Here is a 25,586-nt window from a genome sequence, read left to right on the forward strand (position 1 = left end):
TTGTGTTATTGTTGCTTGATATAGATGGTACTTTTGTGACAGTAGATCATATTGATTGATAAACTGGAAAGTCAGGTTTTATTCTCTGCTGTGTTACATGGTTCAAATCTATGATGACAGACTTAGTTGAACTACTTTCTATTATTTAGATTTCTAAATGACCTTGTGTCTCTCTGGAAACTTTCATGTAATAAAATGTTTTCTGTTCAGGTTACACAAAGAACTACAATGTCTCCTATTATAATTACTTGCTACGACAGTTTGTGATGACATGACCACAGTCTCTTAGACATGTTGTGTGAGGGTTCATCAAACTGACTGATGAGCAGAAACTGGCATGGAAGGTTATCATTTCTGTTCATTTGCTTACAATACAATGCTAATCTAAGAGTTGTTATTTGGATGGTTGCCTCGTAAATGTAGGAAAACAGTTGTAAAGTTTAAGAATTAGTATTAGGAGATATTTTTGACGTTACAAAAATGAAAATGATCAAACACAGTTGATTCAAGAACAAAAATTAAAGATTCAAGAACAAAAATTTCTAAAGGAAACATCTTTAGCCATCACTGATTGAAAGTTTTGTTTAGTTACTGAAGTTAATAGTGCATTCATTCAGAATGTTTAAAAAAAAATCATTTCTTTCTAACCTAAAATTGAACAAAATTTTGTTTTTTCAAAAAATAGCGGGGTTTTTTTCATCCTTTTTCAAAGTCCAGCGAATTTTCAAAGTCCAACCGCTAGATGTCAGCAAAGTTACAGAAAACAGCAGCTAAACGGAGATCAGAACTCGCACTGGGGTCTCAGCCTTCACTGAAGTGTTTCCTGGAAACAAGCTGTTTCTTTGTTAAATGTGTGTAATGTGGCAGGAGAGCTGCTCAAAGCTGTCACTGATGTAGAAGAACTAATTAAACAGACAGATGAACTGTGGTTCTAAAGCAGGCAAAAGTTAAGTAGTAATGAATCATAATAAAGTTATGATTCATCTCTCAAATAAAGTTGGAGTTTACTTTATAGTAATATATATTTTGTTTCTTACACTTGTTAGTATTCAGTTTTTTGAACGAAGCAAGCAAGTAAACTTCTCACACCTTTTTTGCAATTTGGAAATTAGAAAAATATTCATCTGAATCTTTTAGTATATATCCTATGTTTTAAACAGGTATATGATAAGTAAAATGAAAGTTAGCTGTCACATTTTAATTAACTATGATGTTTCATATTTCTATAAATAATTTTTGACCTTTGCCCTAATTTAGAAACTAATTTTCTTTTAACTGCTGTGGACCTCTTTGGTTGTTGCTGATACATAGACATATGAGAGCATAAAATTCTGGTCGCATAAGGACACTCAGACATCTAATCAAGCCTTATCTCTGTGGAACTGATAGGATTTGAATAGTCTACAGATGTGAGATAAGGCTGTTCCAGCCACTGCTGGACCACTGCTCGTCAGACTCATGCATGCCACTCCATGCTGCTCTGATAAGATGCTAGCCCTTTAGCACTTTGGCTGCCAACAAAGCCAATAGGAGAAGAGCACAGCAGCTTCGTACTGCACGTATACTGTGCCAGGTTGCTGTTGGTGGAGTTTCAGGTGCTTCAGTGACAGAGAAAATGGGTGGCAGTGGAGCGATGAGATGTCTCCGCAGGCTGTGTGTTTTATTGCGTCCATAAAATGGGTCACTCTTAGCGTTTCACTAATGTTTAACTAATGCAGGTTTTAATTTAATGGACAAAACCTGCCTTGTAATCAGTTTGTGGATGTGAAAAACACCTTACTTAACATCATGTGACAGACTTATATAGGCCACACTGCCTGAGACCTGGGCAGGGACAAAAAAAACCATTCCTTCCTGGAAACTGTTACTTAGCAAATATTTTTCATGTCCTTTTCCCTGTTGTTTAATTTACTTAACCACAGATAATCTTCTCAAAACCACAAGGTCTTGATATGTAAATGTTTATTAAATATTATACAATTGAGACCATAGGTTTATATGGTAAAACAGACGTGCAACTTTTATTTTATTTCCTTGCTGTTTGATATCAAATCAGTCTAACCTTTTCTTGTTTTGGGTTAACTAAGATTACAACAATTTTTTAAATAATTGTTAAAAGTCAGAAAAAAAAGAGAGAATAAAATAAGCACCATTTTTTTCTTTGTTTTTGGATAGCTTCTTCCTGACTAAGCAGCCTTTCACTTATGTGAATGCAGGACGTTTATCACTGTGGATATGAAGGGACTCCAACCAGCTTCATCAGCATTTTGCCAAGTTTTTTTTTTTTTTCTCCAGGGGCTGATTTGCACATTTCACACACAAAATCCTCATCCTGAACTAAGAACCTGCCTCCTTCAGGACAGACATTCCCATGTTTTGTTGTTTATAATTGTTTGGCTGATAATTCTGGCACCTTCAAATATCTGAAAATTTCAACCAGTGATGAAGCAGATATCTAGATATCTTGGTTTATTTTTATCTGTTATTTTGTCTTCACCTATCAGAAGTGTACGGTTATCATCTGGATTTTCGTTTTGTAAGATGTATTCCAAATGTATCCAATCTTCTGATTTAAAGATAAAATCCCTTTATTATATTATTCAGACATTAAGCAAACAAGATGTTAGTTCATGTCAGACAGTGAGGAAAAATGTAATGTGTGTTTTTACAGCATATTTCAATTGCATGTTCACATGACATGACATACGCTGGTTTTGCTCTTACTTCCAGTCTCTGTTTTCCTACAGCTGTCCATAACTCCAGAGAAGGCAGATGCGTACATTCATCAACCCTCCCAGAGCCAGAGTGGGCTGTCTCACCCCGTTTCATCCCATGTTCAGCTACCAGCTGACAATGCTGTTTGGAAGTGGGCCCTATTGCACTGAGGAAATTTATTTCAGAGACATTCGGAGAAGGCGTGTATCCCTTGTCTGTGTCACTGGGACTAGCAGATGGGAAAACCACATGGCAGTGGGAGGGCAAGTATCTTTGATGTTCTTTTTCTTGGCATGACTTAAAATGATAAAGACTTAAAAATTTTATTTGCTTTTTCTTGAAGTGGCTCAAATGAAGAGGGCGAGGAATGTTCTTTATCCATCAGGTTTATGATCCACATAATTCATTCAGAGGGTAATGTGAGATTAAGAGATCTAGATCAAAGTTTAACACGGTGTAAAGTACATACTGAGGTAAAATCAACTATTAATGATTAAAGAATATTTTTATATTGTTTTTTTTCCCTTTGTGCTTCAAACACTTCAGAGTTTTAGTGAGCTCTACAGATAGTCTAAAACTGAAGTCACCTTTCTTCACAGTGACTCTCAGAACCGTTCTGTCAATTCTATCTTTTTAATTTCACGTAAAACAACAAAGTAAAAATGTTCAAGTCTTGCAGCTTTGCAGTTATAAAACTTCTGTCAAAATGGTGGAACTTAGAAAACGCGATGTGTTCCCCGAGATGTTTTTTGTAATTAAAGATTGTGCACAGCCACAAAAGTTGCTTTCTGTTTCGGTGACTGGATTCTGACATTAGGTATTATTTAAGCTGATTTGGCTATAATGTTTCCTTCTGGACGCAAAGGCAAATTATTTAACAGCAAAAGCTGGTCAACATTAAGAAGAAAGTATCTCTGCTAATGGTCTCAAAGGAAACATATGAAGCAGGCTGCAAAAGGTACAAACCATCCAATATAGATTTGTTATGACATTTAGTTTAGTGTTTAATAACTGAAATGTTCCCAGCAGATCATTTGTCTACAGAAAAGCTTTTCCTTTGTCAGAGTCATAGTCTGCTGCCAGCTTTAGATCATATCCTCTCAGTGCTTCTTCCTGTGTTTTTCACACAGGAAGTCATCCTCAACTTTAGTCTTGGTTCAGAAATTTCTGAAGAACAAGAAATTATATTTAATGATAATAAAAATTCAGACTGAACCCTATCCATACTATTTTTTTTGAAACAGAGATCACTTTCCATGGAAACTGATTATCCATGGAATTAAGTTTTTACTGAAGATATTGTGAAGTTCCTTCATGTCAAACTGAAACTGAACTGACTCATCATTTTACACTAAAACTAAATGAGCTTCTTTAAAAAGGCCACCTGTGTTGTTATGAATGACTGCCAATTTCTCTTAATGTAATTTGATGATTTTGTGTTGTGTTATATAGTTGTTGTTTTTTTTTTTTTTAATTTATTGTTGGATCTGAATTCAACAATTTTTTAATCCACCACTGCTTAATGGAATCAAATTCCAATTACCAAGGGATTGCAAAGGATCCTAGCGCATTAATGTGCAGCATTTGTTAATACTTGAAATGTATCACTATAGAAATAAATGCATAAATTTAGCTTCTATAAGGCATTCTTATTTCATTGTGTGAGCTTCATGTCACTTGTTGGAAATTCTTGTTATAGGAATTTTCATCATCTTAAAACTGTATGTGGAGGATGCAATCCATCTCTGATTTCTGCTACACATTCATTTTTATGTGTTTTCCTCTAAGAGGTTTTCCCTAAGGTCTTCCCTCCTATTACTCAAATTAGTTTAGAAGCTACGTGTCAGTGGGGTGGGTCAGAGTGGAGCAATAAATCAATGGATGCTAAATATATAGTTTGGTCCTGTCCACTGATGTTGGGTCAGGTTTTGCTGACCCTACCTCAAAACTTGTAGGACAATTCAGGTCTTAGTAGTTTTATGTCTGGAACAAAAGCTATTTCAATCAAAGCAAAAATCATGTGGGACTTAAGGCATTTATTTTTAAAAAGCACGGGAAACTTACATTTTTGCAAAGTTGTTCATACAGTGCCCTTCAAAGATTTTGACATCCTGGAATTTATTGGAAACAACATTTTGCAATTTTTTTTCAACTCTAGTTGCTTACTTTACTTACTACTTTATTTGAGAGTGGTTAGACAGCAAGGCGGGTCATGAGAGAGGGGAAAGAGATGGGTTAAAGGTCATCAGGCTGGGACTCAAATCTCTAACAATGACATTGAGTAGTAGGGCCTCCATACTGGGTTGTCTTTACCCCTGCACCACCGCAGCGCCCCCGACATGTATCAATTTTAATGTATTTTGCTGAGATTGTATATGATAGAGCAACAAAAATACTGCATCATTTTAAACTGGAAGGAGAATAACACGTGTTTAAAATAAGACATTGCAGATTGTACTTTGCAAATTACACACTCTCAGTCAGATTGAATGGAGAAAACCAGTGATCAATTTTCCAGTTTTGTCCAAGATTTTGTTAGATTTAGGTCAGGACTTTCTGCTTTAAACTTCACAGCTTTATCCCCAGCCTGCATCGTGTGTCCTTTGGTCTCCATGCTTGTTTATTAATGTTCTCTAGCAAACCTCTGAGGCCCTCACAGAACTTCCACCTGTTGTGTTTTCATATAACCACATAAGATATGGCTGCATGACTAATTAGAAATCACAGAGCTCTTTCTAATAAATATAACCCTCTCAGTTCTTATTAGTGTCCTTGGATTTTGCTTAATACCAATGATCTCTGAAAAGAGTAAGAGGGGAATGAAAAGCGGTACACCCACACAGAAGGTCATGGACAGAGAGGATGCAAAGTGAGAAAAAGACGAATCAATACTCGACTCTTCCACCGATTTACATCACAGTCTGATATGGCTGTTAATCCTAATCAACACTGAGCTCTTTCTGGACCCATGATCAGATTTCTTCACCTTCAGCAGCCTAAAGTGACAAATGGCCATATGTTGTGCAATGTACACATGGTGCTGAAGAAAAATGGAAAATATGAGATAACCAGATTAGTGTTTTTTTATTTTTTTGTGATAATTAAAAAAAAATATATATATATGGCTGAACATGGGAAACTCCAATTGCTAAGATGTTGGTAGTCAAAAAAAAAGATGGTTAAAATGATTCATAATGTAAATTATGGATCATTAATATATTTGACTTGGGACATATTGATTTTTTTGTTTTCTTCAAGTCATTCCAGACAGTCATTGACAGTCATAAACAGTAGATTGACATGCTAAACCCAATGAGGTTGCTGGGATTTTGCCAATGAAAGATATATCCAATAGTTGTCATGAGGTATGGACAGACCAAGGAGAGTTTTGCATAATAAAATGAGCAATAAAACTTTTAGGCAAGTGTATTATGATTGCCAATTAAGAGGAATATGGGTGGAGATTGATGTTCTTAAAGAAACATTTGTTACAAACCAGATGGTAGAGCATTTGAGTCAATACTTGCATATTATTCTGTAAATCAGCGGTGCCCAAAGTCGGTCCTCGAGGGCCGGCACCCTGCATGTTTTGGTTCTCTTCCTGCCGGTAACAACAACCTTTTCAGCATGTCAATGTGCTTCTTAGGCCTTCTAATGAGCCATCATTTCATTCAGGTGCGTTAAACCAGGGAGAGAAATAAAACATGCAGGATGCCAGCCCTCAAGGACCGACTTTAGGCACCAATGCTGTAAATGACATCAAATAACAAGGGAGTCTTCATAATTAGCTATACTGAGTTCAGTTACAAAAACTTTTTTTTTTTTTAGAGATTACCACAGATCCTTCCACAAAGAAAAAATAAAGTAAATAAATTCAGATCCTATCCTGCAAAAATGACAGACCTTGATACAAATGAGTTTTTAAAAAAAAGAATTTTATTAATACTTTCAGTTAAAAGCAACATAATGTAAAAAGCCTTTCACATTAAGAGTTAATTCACAGAACTGTGGTATTTGCTTCAGAAAACAGAAACAAATCTCTACTTAACGCGAGGAAGAAAATAATAAAAGGCCTTCCCCTGCAATAACTGAGCTCAACCTTGTCAGCATTAAAAGGAACCGAGTTTTCCTTTATAAGAAATGCATGTCTGAGGAAGATTTGTATTAAAAGGTTGCTGCTACATTAGAGACAAACCTCCCCGACATCAAAACTTTAGTAAAGTGGCAAAGCCTTTTTGTTTTAAATATTCTTTGAATTTAAATTAAAAAAAATAAAATAAAAAAATAAAAACTGAGGATGAAAAGCTTGGCAGAAAGCAAGCAAGTATTGCACATACATCTCCTAGTACCCTTTAAAACTGTCCAAGAGAACAAATAAAACCCAGAGAAGAAATTTATAGCAGAGGCCAGTTAAAGGAAGCAGTTCCTGCTTTGTGCCAACTTTAGAATCTGTAAGAACCAGCATTAATGTTTTACTCCATAATTAAGACCAGTTTTGTAGTTAAATGGGAGTGTTTAAGGAGTGTTGGCGAGCAAGGACAAGAGTACGAGGACAAGTCTTGCTTCCTCTTGTATCCAATTAGTAACCAGAGCTATATTTGGCAGCAGGACTGCTTAGTCTAAATGAGCCTCTCATTGGCATGGAAAATAAAACAGGACATGAGAAATAAAGATGAACTGAAATATGCTCTCCTAAACCCTACTATTCAATTCATGAAGTAAAACAAGAGTTTTAAAATGTCAAACGTAAAAATATAACTTACGAATAAAATTCCACCATGGTTAGCTCCTCTAAACAATCACTGCCTTATGGAGCCATGAACAAAGAAATGCAGTAGAAAGCAACCAAATATTCAAGGATTATATTTCAGCATCAGGTCAACTGATCCCATAATTTACTAAAATCAAAATGACAAAAAAAAAAAAATCTATGGTGTGTAAATGGTGTTTCACAGAATGACACACAGCAAACAATACTCAGGAAAAAAAATTAAGAAAAAAAAAGAAGCAAGGAGTAATCCAAGGGTGTGGAGTATTATATCATCAGAAATGTTTCTTCTTTGTGAAACTCTGCTGGTGGGGTTTTAAAGTGTTCATAGTGGAGTTTTGGTGGGTTTCTAAAGTCTTTACGTATGGTAGAGCTTGTGTTCGTACTCCGTGGTGGAGCAGCTGTGAGGGGAGTCAATGTCTCTGTGGATGGGAGTGGGAATGCTGCTGCGGTGCTGGTGGTTGTCATTCAGCGTCAGGCTGAGGAGGCTGGTGCAGGTGGGCAGGTAAACGTGCTGCACGTGCTCCACGTCTGACCGGCACACAGGACACAGCTGAGGGAGAAGACAGAGCAGCTTTTGAGTAAAAGCCCCAGCCATCCAGTTACAGTGGCTTACAGAAGTATTCATATCCTTCACATTTCAATCACAAACTTTAATGCAGTCAGACTTCAGAAGTCAGTCAATTCAACCTGGATGTAATTTAATCTTGTTTAATGTAGCTGTTCTGGGAAGGACTCATATTTGGCACAAATTAAGAAAGAACAGAGGGAACATTAAGATATGCAGGACATCGTGTTGAGGATTACAGCAGACACCAGGTTAAGATCAAAGAATATTCATGTATCTAAACGGCTCAGTCAAATTTCAGATGGAATTGCTTTGAGAATCTATAAATTGCAGTGTAGCGATGCTCTCCATTCAATCTGGCTGAGCTTGTGCCTCTTTGCAGAGAACAGACAAAATTGTCAGAATCTAGATATGCAAAGCGGATGACCTCAAAGGATTTTTGGCTGTAATGGCAGGACAGGTGGTTAAAGTACTACAGCAAAGCTAAACTGCTCAGGTCCCAATATTAGAATAGGTAAATATATATATATTTTTTTTTAAATTAAAACTTCTTCCTGTGACTAACTCATTCACCCCTTTAGTAGCTGGGTGACGTTTTCCAGCTCAGCTAATGGTGAAGAGATTTGCCTTGCTGCTGTAATCCCTTTACAAGACAAACTCTCTCACACACGCTCACGCAAAATCTGCCTTCGCATAGACGGGCACTTTTAGCTGATTAAAAGAGGGGACAATCAGGTTGTCAGAGTTTAAGCAAGCCTCTGGATGTTGTTAAAAGCACCATAAAAGGATAAGACCAGGGAGCTGAAGCATAATTAGATTCTTTTAGGGAAATTGCAAAATCACATAAGGAATATGACTTGAATTAAGCCAAAACAAGCCGAGCTTAGCTTTCAAATTAAAAGCATCAAAGGGTAAACATACAAATGACTACGTAAAGTTTGTAAACATTTTCTCCAAGCGTGGAGAGCAGTCTCACCTGCAGCTGATTTGCGCAGTTCTGGCAGCACACCATGTGACCGCAGGGACAGAACGCTGCATCAATCTCCTCCTCGCAGCACACCATGCACAGCAGAGCTTCTTTGAGTTTCTGCAGCCGCTCCTGCAGGGCCCGGCTCTGCTCGCAACTGTTGCAGTCCAGTCCCTTGTCCCGCTGGCTGGCCCTGCTTGGGGATTGAGAGGGAGAGGAGCGCTCTCCACTCTCTGAGCGAGACACCAAGTCCGCAACGCCAGCGTTGTACAGAGCACGGCGAGCGTGGTCGTACACTTCCTTGGAGGTTCGTCTGATGTCGAAGACGTACTTCTTGCCCACGTTGATGTTTTCGTTGAGGAATAGGGAAGCCAAGTGACCCTTAAAATCTCTGCTGTACTGCATCATCACGGCATTGGTAACTGTATCACACCTGAAAAATAAAACAAAACATGATTAATATTTTCTGGAAAGAGTTTTTGACCATCACAACTCAAAACTAGTTTGGATTCCAAAAATGGAATTCCAAATATTTATATTTGTCACTTGATGCATTTCCAATGCTCTAATTTTAATTAACACATGGACACTGGGTGCTCAGAGCAAGTTTCAGGTGTTTACCACCATTGCTTAGATCTACTGGCCTTAAGTAAATAATCTTCAATTCTGCAGATGGATGACCAACAGACTGCTCACAAACAGCTATACAAGCATCAATCCTCAGATCAGCAGGGTTCAACATTTATTTTACAGAAACTCAGAATGTTTTCTTGGCTCATCACAAACACAGTTAAGTCAGGGCTCATCTTTCATGAGCAAAACTGCTTTTGGTACAGTACATTTATCAAATGTAAATTCATCACTATGTCTTTACAGCACAGACTGGGGTTAGATAGTTAACGGTTGAGCTCCTCTCACCTGTAGAAGGCATGAGTCTCTGTGATGGCTCGGTACAGTCCGCTTGCTGCCCGGTTACTGATCAGTTTGAATAAAAGGACCACGCTGTCATTTGTGTCCTTTGTTACAGTCAAGTAGACACTTTTCCCCGACTGAGTGGCGATCTGGATGATGGGGTAGCTTACTCTAAGACAAGAATGCAAGAAGTTATTAAAGTAGGCAATGTTAGAAGTGACATTTATGTTTAAAAATGTTGGATATTAAGGAGGTAAATCCAATAATATTAAACTATTATGGCAGAACATACCTGTTAACTAAGCTGAAATCCTCCTTACAGATGGCAATCCCTTCTGGCCCCACTCCGATAGCCAGCCGCTGACCATTTGCGTCACGCACCCAGTGCCACTCCACGCCGTAATGCTCCAGAGCAGAAATGAGCTGCAAGGCCTGGTACTCCACTGAGGTCTGGCTTAAACCCTCCAAAGCTTTGTGTCTGGAGATAATGCTGCAGCAGAAACAATGTGCAGAGTGGTGAGAAAAAAAGTTGGCTGTACTTTAATTACGCAAACAGGTAAAACAAGACTAGCCTGATGAATGTATGAGTCTGATGAGTGTTCAAACACACAAATGTTTTTATGAAGCAACTGACTGCAGTCGATATTTAAACTTATTGAGCTAATATTCATTTACTAAGGTTTAATGTTCCTCAGTCTGTATTTCTACTAAATTTTGTGCTTGCTCAAGTCTATCACATTATTATAGAGGCACAATAAGTTAGATTTTACTGCAATTACAATTTATTGGTGCTTTGATAAAAATCAGAACATCTAATGGATGAATTTTCCGCAGCTGTGGTTAAGTGTTTTTCATTCTGTGAGTCCTTTGGAGTTAGACATTAATGATGCACCTTTGACCAATTGGTGGAGTATCAGTATTTAAAACAACTATTCTGTAAGTTCAGTGAGATGAATGCTATGAATTGTGCAGATAAATGTCAGTATAAATTGAGCAGTAAAGCAGAGCAATGTTCAGTGTCAGTTGATTCAGGCCCTTTAAAAGCTGCAAATACAAAAGAGATACTGTAGTCTGCAAAAACACAATGGATATAGCTGGAGGGACAACTCCTGAGGGAAGTACATTTGACTCTTGTACAACAACTTGTTTCTGATAGAAAACATGAATTCCCTTTTCACCAAGTTTTAAAAAAACAGTATTACAATACAGTCACGCCAGTTTAATGGAGAAAATGTGCAGTAGAAAAATTTGCCAGGGGTGATCTGCAAATAAACGTCATCTGATCTCTTGTCAGCTGCTGTGTTTGTTCAAAGCCCTGAATGTTTTTTTTTTTATAGAGACCATGTGAGCGAGTGTTTATTATTATCATCTCTAGATATCTCCTTTTCCTATTGCAAAATTACACAATTCATTCACCATTTGAATCAAACCTTCTATAGACTAAGAATTGATACAGTAAGAGGCAGATGCATTTCTTCCAAATATCTTTTCATGGTTATGATCATTTGCATTTTTCAAAAAAAGGAGTAAAGATCCTTAACTCAGCTCATACTATTGGTTATATTGTCATAATAGCATATTGCTTTTACTACCTAGATTTCAGCATGTCTTCATGAATTTAGAGTTGGATTGCATTAAGTTTGTCAGACAACGTTGAGTGTGTTGTACCTGTTGATGGTGGCGGTGTCGGGTTCCTCTCCACACAGCTCTGAATACCAGTACTGGGCTGTGTTTTGGTTGTAGTCCCCAAACTCTGCTTGCGCTAGCAGAGCGCTTAGCTCCTCCGCCTGCTCGGAGCACATGCGAAGGTGTCCATTGTGGAGGTCTTCTTTCACATGCATGAAGAATAGATGTCTGTGGAAGACAAAAATCATGGAAAATCATGGAGGCTATGAACTTGCATGCTATCCATGTGCTAGTCTTGCGTCATAAATTGACATTTATAGCTCTACACAATTAATGGTTCAGTTTCACTTCACAACCTACTTCCACAAATACTCCACAGCATGGTCAGGATGACATGCCAAGGAGCAAAATACTTTCCCTAGTTTCACTTCTTTAAAATGGCAGTTTTAGATCGTGCGGCCGCTCTGGCTGAACCGTTATGGAATGCAAGTTGTACATTTGAGGGAAGGAATAAAATACTGCAAGAACACCGAACCTCCCCTCATGGTGAAATAAGACCCCTTATTTAGACTTCTGTATCTAATGAAATATAGAAGTCTATAGTGTATGCTGTCAATATTTGGGCAGGTTCCACTTTCATGAATTGTAGCATTAATAAAGTTTGGCAGAGAGGAATCTTCCATATGATTGTGTAAGCAGCAAACCTCAATGATAAACTGAATCTTTAGCTACAGGCTACAAATCAAAATTTATAGAAATTACACTAAAGCAATTTTAGTTTACTTTTTGATTATGTACTTGCGCATTGACCAAGGGATGCTGCTTAGTCTCATTCTGCTATAAACAACATGTTAAAAATATGTTTTTTATTCACAATTCGAGATCACTGGCAGTCAGAACAGCTGGTACAGTTTGGGCTCAGTGCTCATGAGAACAGCATGTTCTGTAGTAGTGATGGAAAAACAGCCCCTTTATGAGAAAACAGTGGGCTATTCCATTGTTTTCAACCACAAGACGTGAAGTACTCCATCTTCCACCTGCAGGAGGCAATACGTGAATGAGAGCAACACCCTGACTGACTCACTCCTTACAACATACAGAAAACTGACCTCAAGTAGCCTCACATCCATCAATCAGATAAATTGTCACAGTGACCTAAAGCAGATCATAAACCTGTCTCAACCAGACTTCTACTTTAAAAACTTAACCCATGTGTCATATTGCTAAATATTTTCTTGTTACATCTTGTTGCAGTAGACAGTCTGCTGAAACAGAAAAATAAATAACTGCTTTATTTTTCAGCTAAAGGAGATGCCCCCCTCTCTCAGGCTGCACGTCTCTTTGAAGCATGATATGCTTTGTAACATTTTCATTTGTACAAATAAGGTCATACTGTGCCTGAAGATTTTTAAAGGAAGTAGAAAACTAACATTTCCCACATTGAATTTTTGATTCAGAACATGCAAATCTCACAAGAAAGATTATTTTATCATTTCCTTTACCATCTTACAAGATTAGCAAGCCCACACCTCGTGACAAAAACACAGGCAACGTGTACAGTTTGACATTGCAACAAAGACACACCTTAACCAACACACAGAGCTTCCAAGCAGCATCAACAGCAGCAGAGAATCACACAAACAATGTCGGCACAAACCAAACCGTGCTAGAGCCAGACTGTAACAACCGAGCCCCCACGGCTGACTAGCCTCAGGCATAACAAACAGGGCTTTGATATGGTGTTAAACATCCCATTCCCTCCAACACACAAACACTGGACTCCATTGTATCAAGCCCAGCAGGCATCATGTGATAGAGCGCCGCTCATGAGATACCTGCCTGATGCAAACAATAGGGCCAACCTGACTGGGAGTTTACAACAGGTTGCTGGTAAAAAAAGGTAACTACAGGGCAAGCCGCTGAGGTTACTGTAGTTCACACAGGGATTGGCATGGTTACTACTGGTCGTGGAACAATAGGGTTTCGTTTCAGGGAACTATGCAAGAACAGGTTTGTTATCTGATAAACAAGCAGTCAACTAACTATGCTTACTGTTTTACTTCTGCATCATTAAGATCCCCATTTAAATGGGCAGTTGGGCCCATGGCTCACAATATTGTCCAAGTCTTGTTTTTATTGCCAATAACTGTTTGGAAGAGGACATCAACTTTAGGTGGCACAGCAGGTCAACATGCCCTGCTGCAGAGATTACTACCGATAGCTGTTCCTGTTTAGCTTCTATGAAAAAACAAGATGCGATATGAAGGAAGCAGAGCACCATGAACAAACAACAGGACACATACAAGGAAACTTAACCCACAGACAGTGAGCCATTTTAAGAAATCACTGGCTTTACACATCATCAAAACTCCCCATGAGTGTTATGAAAACATTGTGTTGATCCCAAATACACTTGGAATAGATAGTGTAAATCCATCAGACCATAATGTAAATATTTTATGATTTACAAGCATGAACATGATTGCAAAGGAAATAATAAAATAATAAAAAAGAACTAGGATACCAGGAGTGGTTGTTCTGTTGAGTTATAGCTACATAATTTCTCCAGTTAAATCGTATCGACTTCCATTAAGCTGACAACTACACGGCTTCTTGTGCCAGAACCAGGCTGCCTCAGCACCTGTCAGGGTCAGTCACACACAAGAGCACTGAAGAAGTGTCCACTGTCTACAACTCCAACACATGTTGATGGTCAATTTCAACATGTGGTCCAGACAAGACTGACAAAACATTTCTGTGCCACTAGCCTTTATGTTTTGAGGATGCATGTCTGTAAAATTATTTTCTAATCACATTCATTCCAATTAAGTTAAAACACGCCTATAAATTATGAGTGACTCATCCACTAAACTTGTATGCAAATTTGAGTTCATCAGCAGCCAAGTTTCTTCTCTTTATGGCTCAGTCCTTATTTACAAGATCAAGAAGCAATGTTCAGACAAAAACATGCACATTCGTACTTCTAACACAGAGACATTGCCTTTATTCTCCATGCAACCTGCAGCACAACAGGCTGAATACCAGGAAGTCTGTAGAGACCAAAGTCTCCTGGCCTACTTCTACTGTATTATACCGTTTACAGCACTATGTTCTATCCTTTAAAGAGATAATGCATAGTTAAAGTTTTAATAGGATTATTCATTTGCCAGAATTACACTTGAGGTTGTTAAAAATTACGAAAAGGTATGCAACAGTTTAGATACTTTAATATTTTGAGAGTTGCGGACACCTAATCTTTGGCTTGTGTCAAAACCAGTACAGTAGCGCTACGTTAACTGCAGGCACCGAGTTTAATGCATGGTCTTTTGGATGTGACATCGCTCAACAAAATATGTTCCGCTGTACTGTTACTCAAGCAGTAGACTCCTTACTAAACTATAATCTTCGTAAGCTTTCTTTTTGAAAAGCAGTAAAACTGCAAAAGATATGTGCAGGTTTACAAACTTTTACTAAAATAATTTTTACTTTAGTGTTCCTAAAAACTCTGTTCCAGTCTATAAAAGTCATCTTGTTTTCTGTGCCTACTGTGTCACACTGAAAAAGTCAGTTTAACACAGAGGAACAAAACATCCCCACAAACTGAAACTTAACACCACAGCTTTAGAGACTGCTCTACATTCAGCCAATCAGCAGTAGAGTTTCCGACCTCACTGGTTGGACTCCCAACAATGTGGTTTGTGAGCTAGTCAAATAACTTGCTGCCGGCAGCTATGTGCAGCGGGGTTACTCTCAGTCAATGGCCTATAGTTACCGTGGCTCGACATCTTCTGGAAAACTTGTGGGCGGACTGTGAAGAAACTTGTAAATGAACAATTTAACATAAAGCAGCGCCACATTAATTCCAGGCACCGACTTTAACATATGCACTGACAAACTGAGCTGAAAAACACATAGCAATTAAACAAAGAGAGTTTGTGGGCTAAACTGCTTGGGTCCCAGTCTAGTAAAACGATAATTGCAGGTGAGCATGGACTCCAAGTTGTGGTGTTGAACAAATACCACTATCATCTCCCAATCCAGGAGAATAGTGAATAATGAAAACTAAAGGTAGGTTAGCAAAGTGCTGAAGAAATCTGATGAATTTAGAAGCATTTTCAAACCTAATGAAAACATTTGATTACTTTGAGACTTAAAAATAAGTTGATAAAACCGTGCTTGTTTGACACCAATTGATTTTGAAGAGATAAATTTAGAAAAGGTTTCACTTCCATTAAAGTATTCAAAAACAATGCCAGAGACTTTTAGACATGATTTCTGTGGCTTTAGGACCAAAGAATAATGCAAAACTCCAGCTTCACCACCTTTTGCTGCACTGTGATCAGCTGTCTGAAAGCAGGACAGAGTAGTTTATATTAACTAATTTGGAATTATTCCCCATTGGAAAAACAGTACCTCCCAACCACCTTTAGAGATGCAGTTTAACAAAAGTTTTGACAGTCACTTAAGCAGTAGGTTGCATGCTACCTACCTGAGGAAACCATCAGCTTAGTAAACTTATTTTGTCAAAACACTAATACTGCAAAAGATGCATGCAAATTTACAAGCCGTTACTAAAATTACTTTTACTTTAACATTCCTAAAAACTAAAGTTTATGGTACTGATAATGTTAATATTTTTACAGCTGCAAAATAGTTTCTAATCCATTTCCAATATAATGCAGTCATGTTACATTTGTTGCATGAAAGTAAGTTTGTGGCATTTTCTTACAATGCAAGAATCTCATAACGGCATGTGCCTGCATGACCCAAACTGACATGTCTCCTTAGAGACAACATCAGAACAACAAAAAAAGAAAAACATACAAGAAAGATTTCTACTCGGATTAATAACCTGTCACAAGACCAAAACTCAGCAGAGGAGAAAAACTTTTACAAGAACAGATTGTTGTTTTCAAGTCATCTGAATAAGTTTTAGCTTGTTTGAGGTTATATAATAGAAGAAACACTGTCCTGTGACAGTTCTAAAATATTTTAACTTTATTTCAAGGTAAAATGATTTTAATTTGTGAAGTCAACAGTTGTGTTACTACTTTGCCCTTGCTACAAAGCCTAAAGCAAAAAACATGTGGTTTTCAGGGGTCTAGTGATTGCATGATCAGAATGCTAAATGTGACCACTAATGAAGGGAAAATGATTAACATAAAGCTCAGCAGCCAATAGTAAAAGTTTAATGATGCAAATAATGGAGGTGGTCTGTGAGGTTCTGGGCCAGTACCCTTCAACCAGTGAAAAGGAAATGAAGTTATATGATCAGAGTTTTATATCACTGTTTTTTTTTTCTTAGTTAAAACCCCTTTAATGTCTGTTACCAAACATGGTAACTACAAAGCAGCCGCATGTTTGAAATGAATTTACAAAAGGAATCCGAAAGGATAAAGGCACTGCCTTTGTAAAAAGTGCTCAAAGCCAACCATAAAATACAGATTTATAAATAATGCCTTCAAGAATGGAACAGAAGGAGTAGCTTAAAGCGAAAAGCTTTAGGGGTTAAAAAAAAAAAAAAGTGGATTTTGGGAGTCACAGCTGCCACAGAAAGCTTCCAGCTCAGATGGATATGACCTAATGCTGGTAACAGAGGGAGAAAAAAAGGCAAAGTCTGGCAGGTTATACTGTCAATACAGAAAAATAAAATCTATACATATGAACAGCTCCACAATAAAAAAAAAAAAGGCAATACCATGAACATTACATCATCGTGTTTGCCAGCTCAAGAAACTCAACCAAATGTTAAATTAAGAGAATAAAACTGCCAACTGCCTGCACATTAAAGTGACCTGTGGAGCTTTACGTGGCAGCAAAGCACACAACTGCTTATATAAGCAGCTTTATATGATGGGGAGGGTTACGCAAGCGGGCATATTAGAAGGGTGTAACAGTAATGACCACCCATTCCACAATGAAACTGGCTCCGTCAATAAACTGCAGCAATGTTTGTTTTTTTTATGCTCCCGTGCATGCACATATGGGAGAACAATGAGCATGCCACTCAGATCGGTCATGAGCATGAAGTGGTAATATTTTCCCACAATATCACAAAACTCTAAGTCCCCTACAGGCTAGCAAATGTATTACTTGCTGATGAGTCATGTCTACTCATCCTGCCGTCAGACCAGCTCATGCAGAGAAGCACTGCAACCGAACTGGGTGAAAGGTGACATCTGTAGCTCTAACAGCAATCACACCCAATAAGCCTTTAAAACCACTGGACACATAAGTTGAGCACATTTCCAAAAACAAAAGTATAATTTTTGCATGTGCTTAAATATGTGCATCTATAGTTATAATTGATTACCTTAATAAATGTGCACAAATGGAACCAGACTTGCCAAACATTATAGCTGAGAATTGCCAATCATTAATGCATTTAAATTAAGAGCACTGCCTTCATGTGACTGGCATCACTATCATGTCTTTGTTTTAACAACCCAATTATCCATCCCCCCTTCCTCTCAGCCAACACCAGTGGTCAAGATAACCACTTCTAATCTAGTGGAGGTCAGAGCACAGGCAGCCAAGTGTCCTCTCCTTCCCCCTCACTTTCCCTTCCTCCCTCTTCAAATACTGCCAAATATGGGCCAGAGCAAACAAAGACAATGTGAGGTGAATGAGACATAGTAGTCAGCAGGTGTCAAACAGATACAAATACGACCACAAAGAGGAAACTAGATATCCTTAAGGAGGAGAAGTAGGAAAAAAGCATGTATAACAACAACAGTCAATGCTGCAACAGGGGTGAATATGTCAACGGCTACACAGAGCGACGCAAGGACCACAATTAGGAACTTGGAAAAAAAGAAAATATGAGGAAAGATGTGGGCTTGTCATAGATAGCTACTTTTCAGATCACAATCATGTTCAAATTAATCTTGCCAAGGAAATTAGTATGGGGACATTTTAATCTTGAGTCCCTTGTAGTTTAGTAAGAAAATTAATGAAAGTAAAAACATTAAAAATAAACTCAATTATTGAGGTACAGCTGCAACACTGACATTCCTGTAAAAACAAAACCTGTGTGAGACCTGGTCTTTTTTTTTAAACCATATGTCTAGAAAAGGAGTTAAAACGGAGACCTTTTGTTTTTAAACAAAAACGACCACAAAAAGTTTTTTTTCAATCTCAATGGGAGTCCTGGCTGCCAGTGAGCCCACATGGTCCCTGGGGAACAGGCAGAGAACAACACACAACCCCAGAGCTGCTGGATCACATTTCCAGGCTGGCGCTCTGTCAGAATGACCTATAGTAAACCCAAACCGGCTTGACGGAGAGGTTACTAAAGGGCACTTCCAATGCGTTGGAAACAAAGTGATCATGTTGTGATCTGGTTTGTGTTTTTCAGCACACAGTTCTCCCGACATTGCTAGTCTCATCAGGTACAGCTGTGTTTAAAACTATTTGGAACTTGCACCAAGTAAAAACTTTTTTTTGCATCTCAATTCAATTTTGAAGTGACAAATTCAAGATGATTTGGACATTTCAGTAAGGAATGTTCATATCGCAACAAAGATAATCAGAAGTACCTTGTCTGTTCCTGTAGGATGAGATGGGGCTCCACAAAAAACTTGACTCGCAGCCTCAGCCGACAGGGTGTCACGTTATCCATCTGCTGGCAGATGCGGTTCCTTAGATTCAGCCACAAATTCTCTCCTTTGCCGCCGGTAAACTGCAGCCCGAAGTAATCCACTTCAATTATGCCCAACTTTCTGCAAACCTGCAGAGAGGTAAAGGAAACTGGGTCTCAAAAAAAGGGAATTTAGATTAGAAAATACCAAAAGAATCAAACAACCAAAACAACATAAAGGAAATATTAAATAGGCAAGAAGAGAAGATGGGCAGGGAGTTTATTTCTAAGGGATTACAACACCTGGAACACAAACTTAAATCCTTTCATGGAGGCTCATCAAATCTATCCCACCCTTAACTGCAGCATGGATGGTCGTGTTATTACATAACTACTGGCGAACATCTCTAGAAAGCCTGGAGGCAGAGATAATACCCATTTGTTGCCCTCAGCAAATTGGGTATATGGCCTGCATACAAAATAAGACCGGCATTTTATTTTAGTAGGGTTATGACTGAAACTACTGCTCCCATAAAGGAGTTTCTTTAGCACAATGCGCCTCAAAAATAATCAAATTAAGATCCAGATTTGTGATTCATTATATTTTTACCCTCACCAACTTTACAACATTAGATACAATGAATTTTAATCTGTGCAGCTTTTCTAGACTTTGCAATACTTATGGCCAAAACAAGTAAGCCAAAGAGCACTAAATGTTAAATATGAAATTCTGCATGGCTCTCTCTACCAACAGAAGCAGGGAGAAAAAAGTAGGGTTTTTTTTTTATTCAGACTCATGATTTATACATGTTCCTTCTTTTTATTAAGAGCTTAAAAGCTGCTTGTATCTTATAGTTGGTCAAAAAAAAATTATAGATTTAAAGTACTCCTTAAATTTAGCCCAAAGCTTGTTCTTTTAGCAGAAAAAAGTTTTAGTTCAAGTCTCGACTGTGAAATATATATCCTTCAAGAAGTATAGAGCTTTTAGAAGATAGCCATTGATTTCAAAACAGTTTAATGTTAAATAAAAACAAAAATGTCAAAATTTGTCAGACATATGAATAATTCTGGGTCTAGAAAGCCATGTTCAGAAATCTAAGGGCACTGAATATTGCAGACTTGACAAAATGCGATAGCTCAAGAGTGATGAACACACTAAAGATAAATAAGGAAAAATGACTTGATTCTTTTCCTGAAATCATGCAGCAGTAAAAAGGAACTCAGTTTCACAAATAACATGAACCATTTGATCATTAGTTAATGCAGGAATCAAAGTTACCAAGTGTTGAATAGCTTCAGCACATATTGAGGTTTACCTTTAAAACTAGAGACAAAGGTGGAAACCAACAGATTCATGTTAATGTCCCCAACTCATTTTCAGTGGAGATTTCATTTTGTTTCATGCAGACATTTATACCAACAAAGCCTCAGGTTGAGTGAAGCTCAAGTGCCGAGCGCAGCTCGTAATGAAACACAATGACCTGTAGTAACCTCTGCTGCCTTAAGCCATCTGTTTCTGGCAATACAGGAAGTCTTACTAAAGCTTTAACATGTTTAGATACCCACGGAAACTAATATTTACAACGTAAATATTTACAAAGTAAATACAAAATAGTTTCGCTTGGTCTTTGTAGCAGCAGCGTAATTAACATTTGTTGTTACGGCAGCTGTAATAAATACAAAAAATTCAGAAAACAAGCAATCTTCCATGCTTCTTAGAAGAACGCTCAATTCTTAAATAGCCGATTAAATTATTAAAATAAAGTTTAAAAACAGTGGAGAACTTAAAGCGTGCCGGTACAATAACAGCTTCGGTGATTTGTCTAATAGAAATAGTGAAAGAGACGGAAAGACAAATAGTCTCCGTACATATATCTGAACATTTATGGGTATTTTACTCGGAATCTAACCTTATTAAGACAGTCTTCTCCGTTCGCCTTCGCGTCAACTTCCACTTCCATCACCACCGAGTCCGGACGAGTAACGTGGCAGAGCATTTTGGTTTTGTATTTTGTAGTCTTTGGTGCGCCACGCTTTAAACCAACAAAACAATTCTCTTGCCCTCTTTAGAAACCCTCCACATCAAGCCTTCATCACTTTCCTCTCAGTTCTCTCAGTGTGGCTAATCTTCCTCTACCAGCTGTAGGAAATATCAATGAAATGCTCACCGTAGTCCCGCCTTCTTGAAGGGCATCCAATCACAGACGGTTTATTGTAACTCACTGAACTTCTGTTCACCAATTGGAAGCGTTGTCACATCCGCAAATTGGATGATCAAGTTGAGCTCTTGTTTGAGAGGCACTGCGTCCTCTTGTGGTGGGTTGGTTGTATGCAAACCAGAGAGCTTTTATTTTTGCACACCTGAACTTAATAAATTAGACATTTCATCGTACGCCAGTGCACTTCAGGGTGAGTTTAATGGTTTTCCATAGCTTTTTATAAATAATGTAGGGGATTATGACCCAGAAATAGCTGCAATACTAGTGGGGAAACTTTCCACTTTGCCTGTTTTTTGCAACTCAAGGCTTTTATGAATATTTAATTTCTGCAACTCCTACCTCAGCCACCCACTATTTCCCCATCTTATAGAACTCATTTGTTTTCTCTAAATCTTTCGTTTTATAACATCTTATTCTGAAATTGATAGAATTTACTTAATCTTATCTATAAATAAAGGTTAAATACAAAATAAATCTAAAAAAATAAATAAGTCATGAGGAGAATTTAAACATGTTAACAGCGCCTCCAGCCATGAAGCTTAAGTGTTGCTAATTTGAGCACCTAATATTTCTGTGACCTTATTTCAGTATGTCTTCTGCCCCAATGCATCCACAACAGCTACTGTTTTATCATCTATTATTCAGCGGCACTGCATTGTGATGGAGGCAAACTTGGCAAGGAAAGTGAAGAGAAGAGCAGCCTTGTACTATAAAACCAGGGAAGGCATGGTATTCAGCCAAGCTTATCATTTGTTTGCCAGAGGACAATTTAGAGTGGAGGCAGCATGCCTTTCCGATATGTTTGCACTCTTTCCAGAGCTGCATTCCTTGTGTGGCTGGAGTGATATGTATATAATAAGAAGAGACTGAAAGGAAAATACCAATGATGTTTTAACATTTAGCTACAGCGCCTTGCAAAATAACTCCTATCCCCTTCATTTAGCAGAATTGTGAAATGGAAGGAAAACATACTTCAGTGTCGTTTAGACCAAGGGTATTCAACTGCAGCCCTCAAGGACCGATTTCCTGCAGCTTTTAAGTATTTCTCTTCTTCAACACACCTAGTCAAATAATCAGGTCTTTAACGGGTCTCTGTAGAAGTCAGCCATTTGATTCAGGTTGATTTGACCAGGGGATACATCTAAAAGTTGCAGGACACAAGCCCTTGGGGACTGGAGTTGAAGTTTAGACCAACCTTTTACTACATTTACGTCTACAATTCTTTTGGAGTACATTTCTATCAGCTTTGCATTAATAGTCATTTAAATTATTTTCCCATTCTTCAGCAAATTTGGTAAAGCTCAATAAGATTGAATGGAGTTCTTCTGCAAACATCAATTTTGTAGTGTTGCCGTAGATTCTTATCTGAATATACGCTCTAACTTCAACTGGGTCACTCAATCACATGAGCTTTGATCTAGAGCATTGTATTGTATCAGTAGTGCATTGTCTGTGGTTTTGATTTGAAAAATGTGAGAAAGATTGGTCAACATAAAAGATTAGCTTGAATAATTCAGGAATCTTGCGCATTATTGTGTATCAAGGGAAACTCTAATTTGGTGCAAACCAAGCAAGGATTAGATCGCACCACATCAAACTAACTAAATCTTGAAAACTCAGTGTTGACAGTGATGACCATGTGTTTACTGCTGCCTATTTCACAATAATAAAGTAAACAGTTTGTAAGTTGCTCATCGAGAGGGGGGTGGAGGGAGTGTGAATGTTTGCAGGACATGCAATGTTTGCTAACTGGTGTAAAGCTAAAATAGCCCTTTTCCTTACATGCGTTTAGCAAAACATTGGATTGACAAATTCTATAAATTTGTAATTTTCTCTTTAGATTTTTGTTGTTTATATCTGAAAACTCTTTCCAGGCGATTGCATCTAAAAGTGTACTTAATCGTCAATAATTTGTTGCCATAGCTCTTAATGGGAAACCACTGATGGTAAGCATGTTGTTTATTTGTAACCAAACCATACTGTTGAATATTTCAGTGTAACCTAAGCAAGTAATCTTCAGGTTTCCACTAAGTTTAACCTTAAATGTTTATTGAATGAAATGTTTTAGAAGAGTAGGAAAGTATTTACAAATTTAAGATTTTATAGAACATATTTGGTTTTGAATAAACATAATGACCGATGAGGTAGACTATCAGTTCTACCTAGATAGTGTTGGCATTTTCTGACTTCCAAAAGTTGCATAAACTGATTTCAACAGTCTGAAATCAGTAAGGTCCAACTGTAATTTTACATCCTCTGATCTATGACATGCATGTTCCCATCCTTTGTGTTTGAGTAGTTAGTCATTCTGGTACCTTATCTGTCTGCAGAATCATCCTCAAAAAGGAATTAAGCAACTTTATCAACTTTAACACATGCATCTTTCCCAGTGTGATGAGGTCAGCCAGCATGTAGTCTGTACAGGCTGCTGCCCTTTTGTCTGAGGTAACATAAGTCTGCCTATAGAGAAACGTCTGAGCTGGCATTATAGCCATAAATGGAAAAGAAGAAAAAAAAAGACTCGGCGGGTCAAGGTCCACCGTGGACCTGGGTCCTTATTCCACTGGCAAATCGCACACATGCTCACATCGTATTACTATGTTACAAAAAACTGATCCAGTTATCGGTTTTACAGCATCTACGCCTTATTAATTTATGATTTCAAGGATCTTATCAAAGTCAGCTGACTCATATGTTTCTGATTCAAGTGCAGCTAAGGGTAATATAAGAAGTCATGAGTGGTAGTGCACAGGTTGCTTATTTCTGATTTATATTGACCACAAGTTATCTTTCCGTTTGAAGAAACAAAGTGAAATGCAATAGGCTTAAGTTAGAGTTTTCCAAAGTGCACTCCGGAATCCCCTAATCAGTACGGATTTTGTGCTGATCCCAATGGCAACAGTGCAATTTTGGCACCCTGGAACTCTGGCACAGGCAGTTAAGGTAGATGAAAACTGGAATTAAAAAAAAAAATGTATTAAGAGAAACATTTTTACTAATTAGAATCTTAACATGGAAAATGTAGGAAAAACAAAGCATTTATGCTTTAATAAGAATGCTTTTTGATTTTGCTTTAATTTCATATAAATTATCAAATGATCTTCACATAATAGATGGATGCACACAAATTTGCCACACAAAATTGGGTCTGTTTTGTGTTCCAAGCTGGTGCACACAAAAATAGCTATTTGACTTTAGTTCTGCTTTGCTCTCAGTAAAGATATTTAAATGGTATACATTTAAAAAAGGGGAAAATAAAAAATAATGTATATTTCTTATTTTATCTTAAAAATTAGGTTTTCTTATTGGACTATTTTGTTCTCTAGCTGCAATAAAATGCAGTAGAGTTGCTAAAATACACATTGACTTCAAGAAGTTGGATTTTATTCCCAGCAGTTGTAAAAGCTGTCAAAAACATATGCATGCAAGCAATGTAGCATAAGAATAAAAGCTGTCTGATTTAATGCATTTCTAAGCTGTTATACTTAAAATACATTTTTAAAAAGTACTCCTATTATAACCATTACCTATTACAAATGCAACACTTTGTAGATGTGGAAATTAGTATAATAGTAACTAAAACTGACTCATCTTTGAACATCTAGGTCAGTTTTGAGTCTGCTGTTTTTTTCCCATCTGGGTCCCTGCACAAACACAGACCCTTTTGCAGACTTCTGCTTTGCAGCTCGGTATGACATCATACAATGTGGCATCACTTCCCTGCAAGGCAAGTCATTGCTCACTCGACTGGAGTGCAAACACATAGCCATGCAAGGATTTCTATGTGTGCAAATGTTGGTGTGTGTTTGTACACGCATGCGTATGTGTGTGTGCATGTGGATGCATGACATCGCAGTGTCATTGCTGCCCAACTCCACAGCAAAGCAATGTTTTGTGAAGCAGAGAGTAGGACAGGAAGTGCCATGGTAGCGTCACTTCTCTGGCTGTTGTTGTGATCGCCTTGATTGTTTGTTCTTTTTTCCATCTACTGGGCTTAAACCAAGGGGACTTGGGCAGCTGGTGAGAGTGGAATTGATCATTGAAGTAAGTAGAGGTGCCAAAGGATAAGATGTTCCTCTGAAGAAAATCAATAACCACCATCTAAGGATTTATCAGATGTAGATTCATTATCGACTTCAGATGTTGATTCAGAGTGTATGATGAAGAGGAGTCAAAGGTTCAGCGGCTCTTTCAGCTTTGAGGAGGACCAGCACATTCATCCAAAAGATGAG

The 25,586-nt window shown here is 37.8% G+C and overlaps 1 protein-coding gene across 1 annotated transcript; it reads right to left on the reverse strand.

The window, feature by feature from the left end:
- Positions 1 to 6,629: 6,629 nt before the first annotated feature.
- On the reverse strand, positions 6,630 to 21,267 carry mylip (myosin regulatory light chain interacting protein). Its single transcript, XM_005797452.2, has 7 exons — positions 21,046 to 21,267; positions 19,095 to 19,285; positions 11,599 to 11,784; positions 10,223 to 10,420; positions 9,937 to 10,101; positions 9,028 to 9,451; positions 6,630 to 8,036 (listed from the first exon to the last, which is right to left on the reverse strand). The coding sequence occupies exons 1-7, from the start codon at positions 21,130 to 21,132 to the stop codon at positions 7,842 to 7,844; spliced, it is 1,446 nt and encodes a 481-aa protein (XP_005797509.1). The 5' UTR covers positions 21,133 to 21,267; the 3' UTR covers positions 6,630 to 7,841.
- Between the last annotated feature and the right edge of the window lie 4,319 nt (positions 21,268 to 25,586).

This window comes from Xiphophorus maculatus, chromosome 13, assembly GCF_002775205.1.
Source record: "Xiphophorus maculatus strain JP 163 A chromosome 13, X_maculatus-5.0-male, whole genome shotgun sequence".
NCBI lineage: Eukaryota > Metazoa > Chordata > Actinopteri > Cyprinodontiformes > Poeciliidae > Xiphophorus > Xiphophorus maculatus.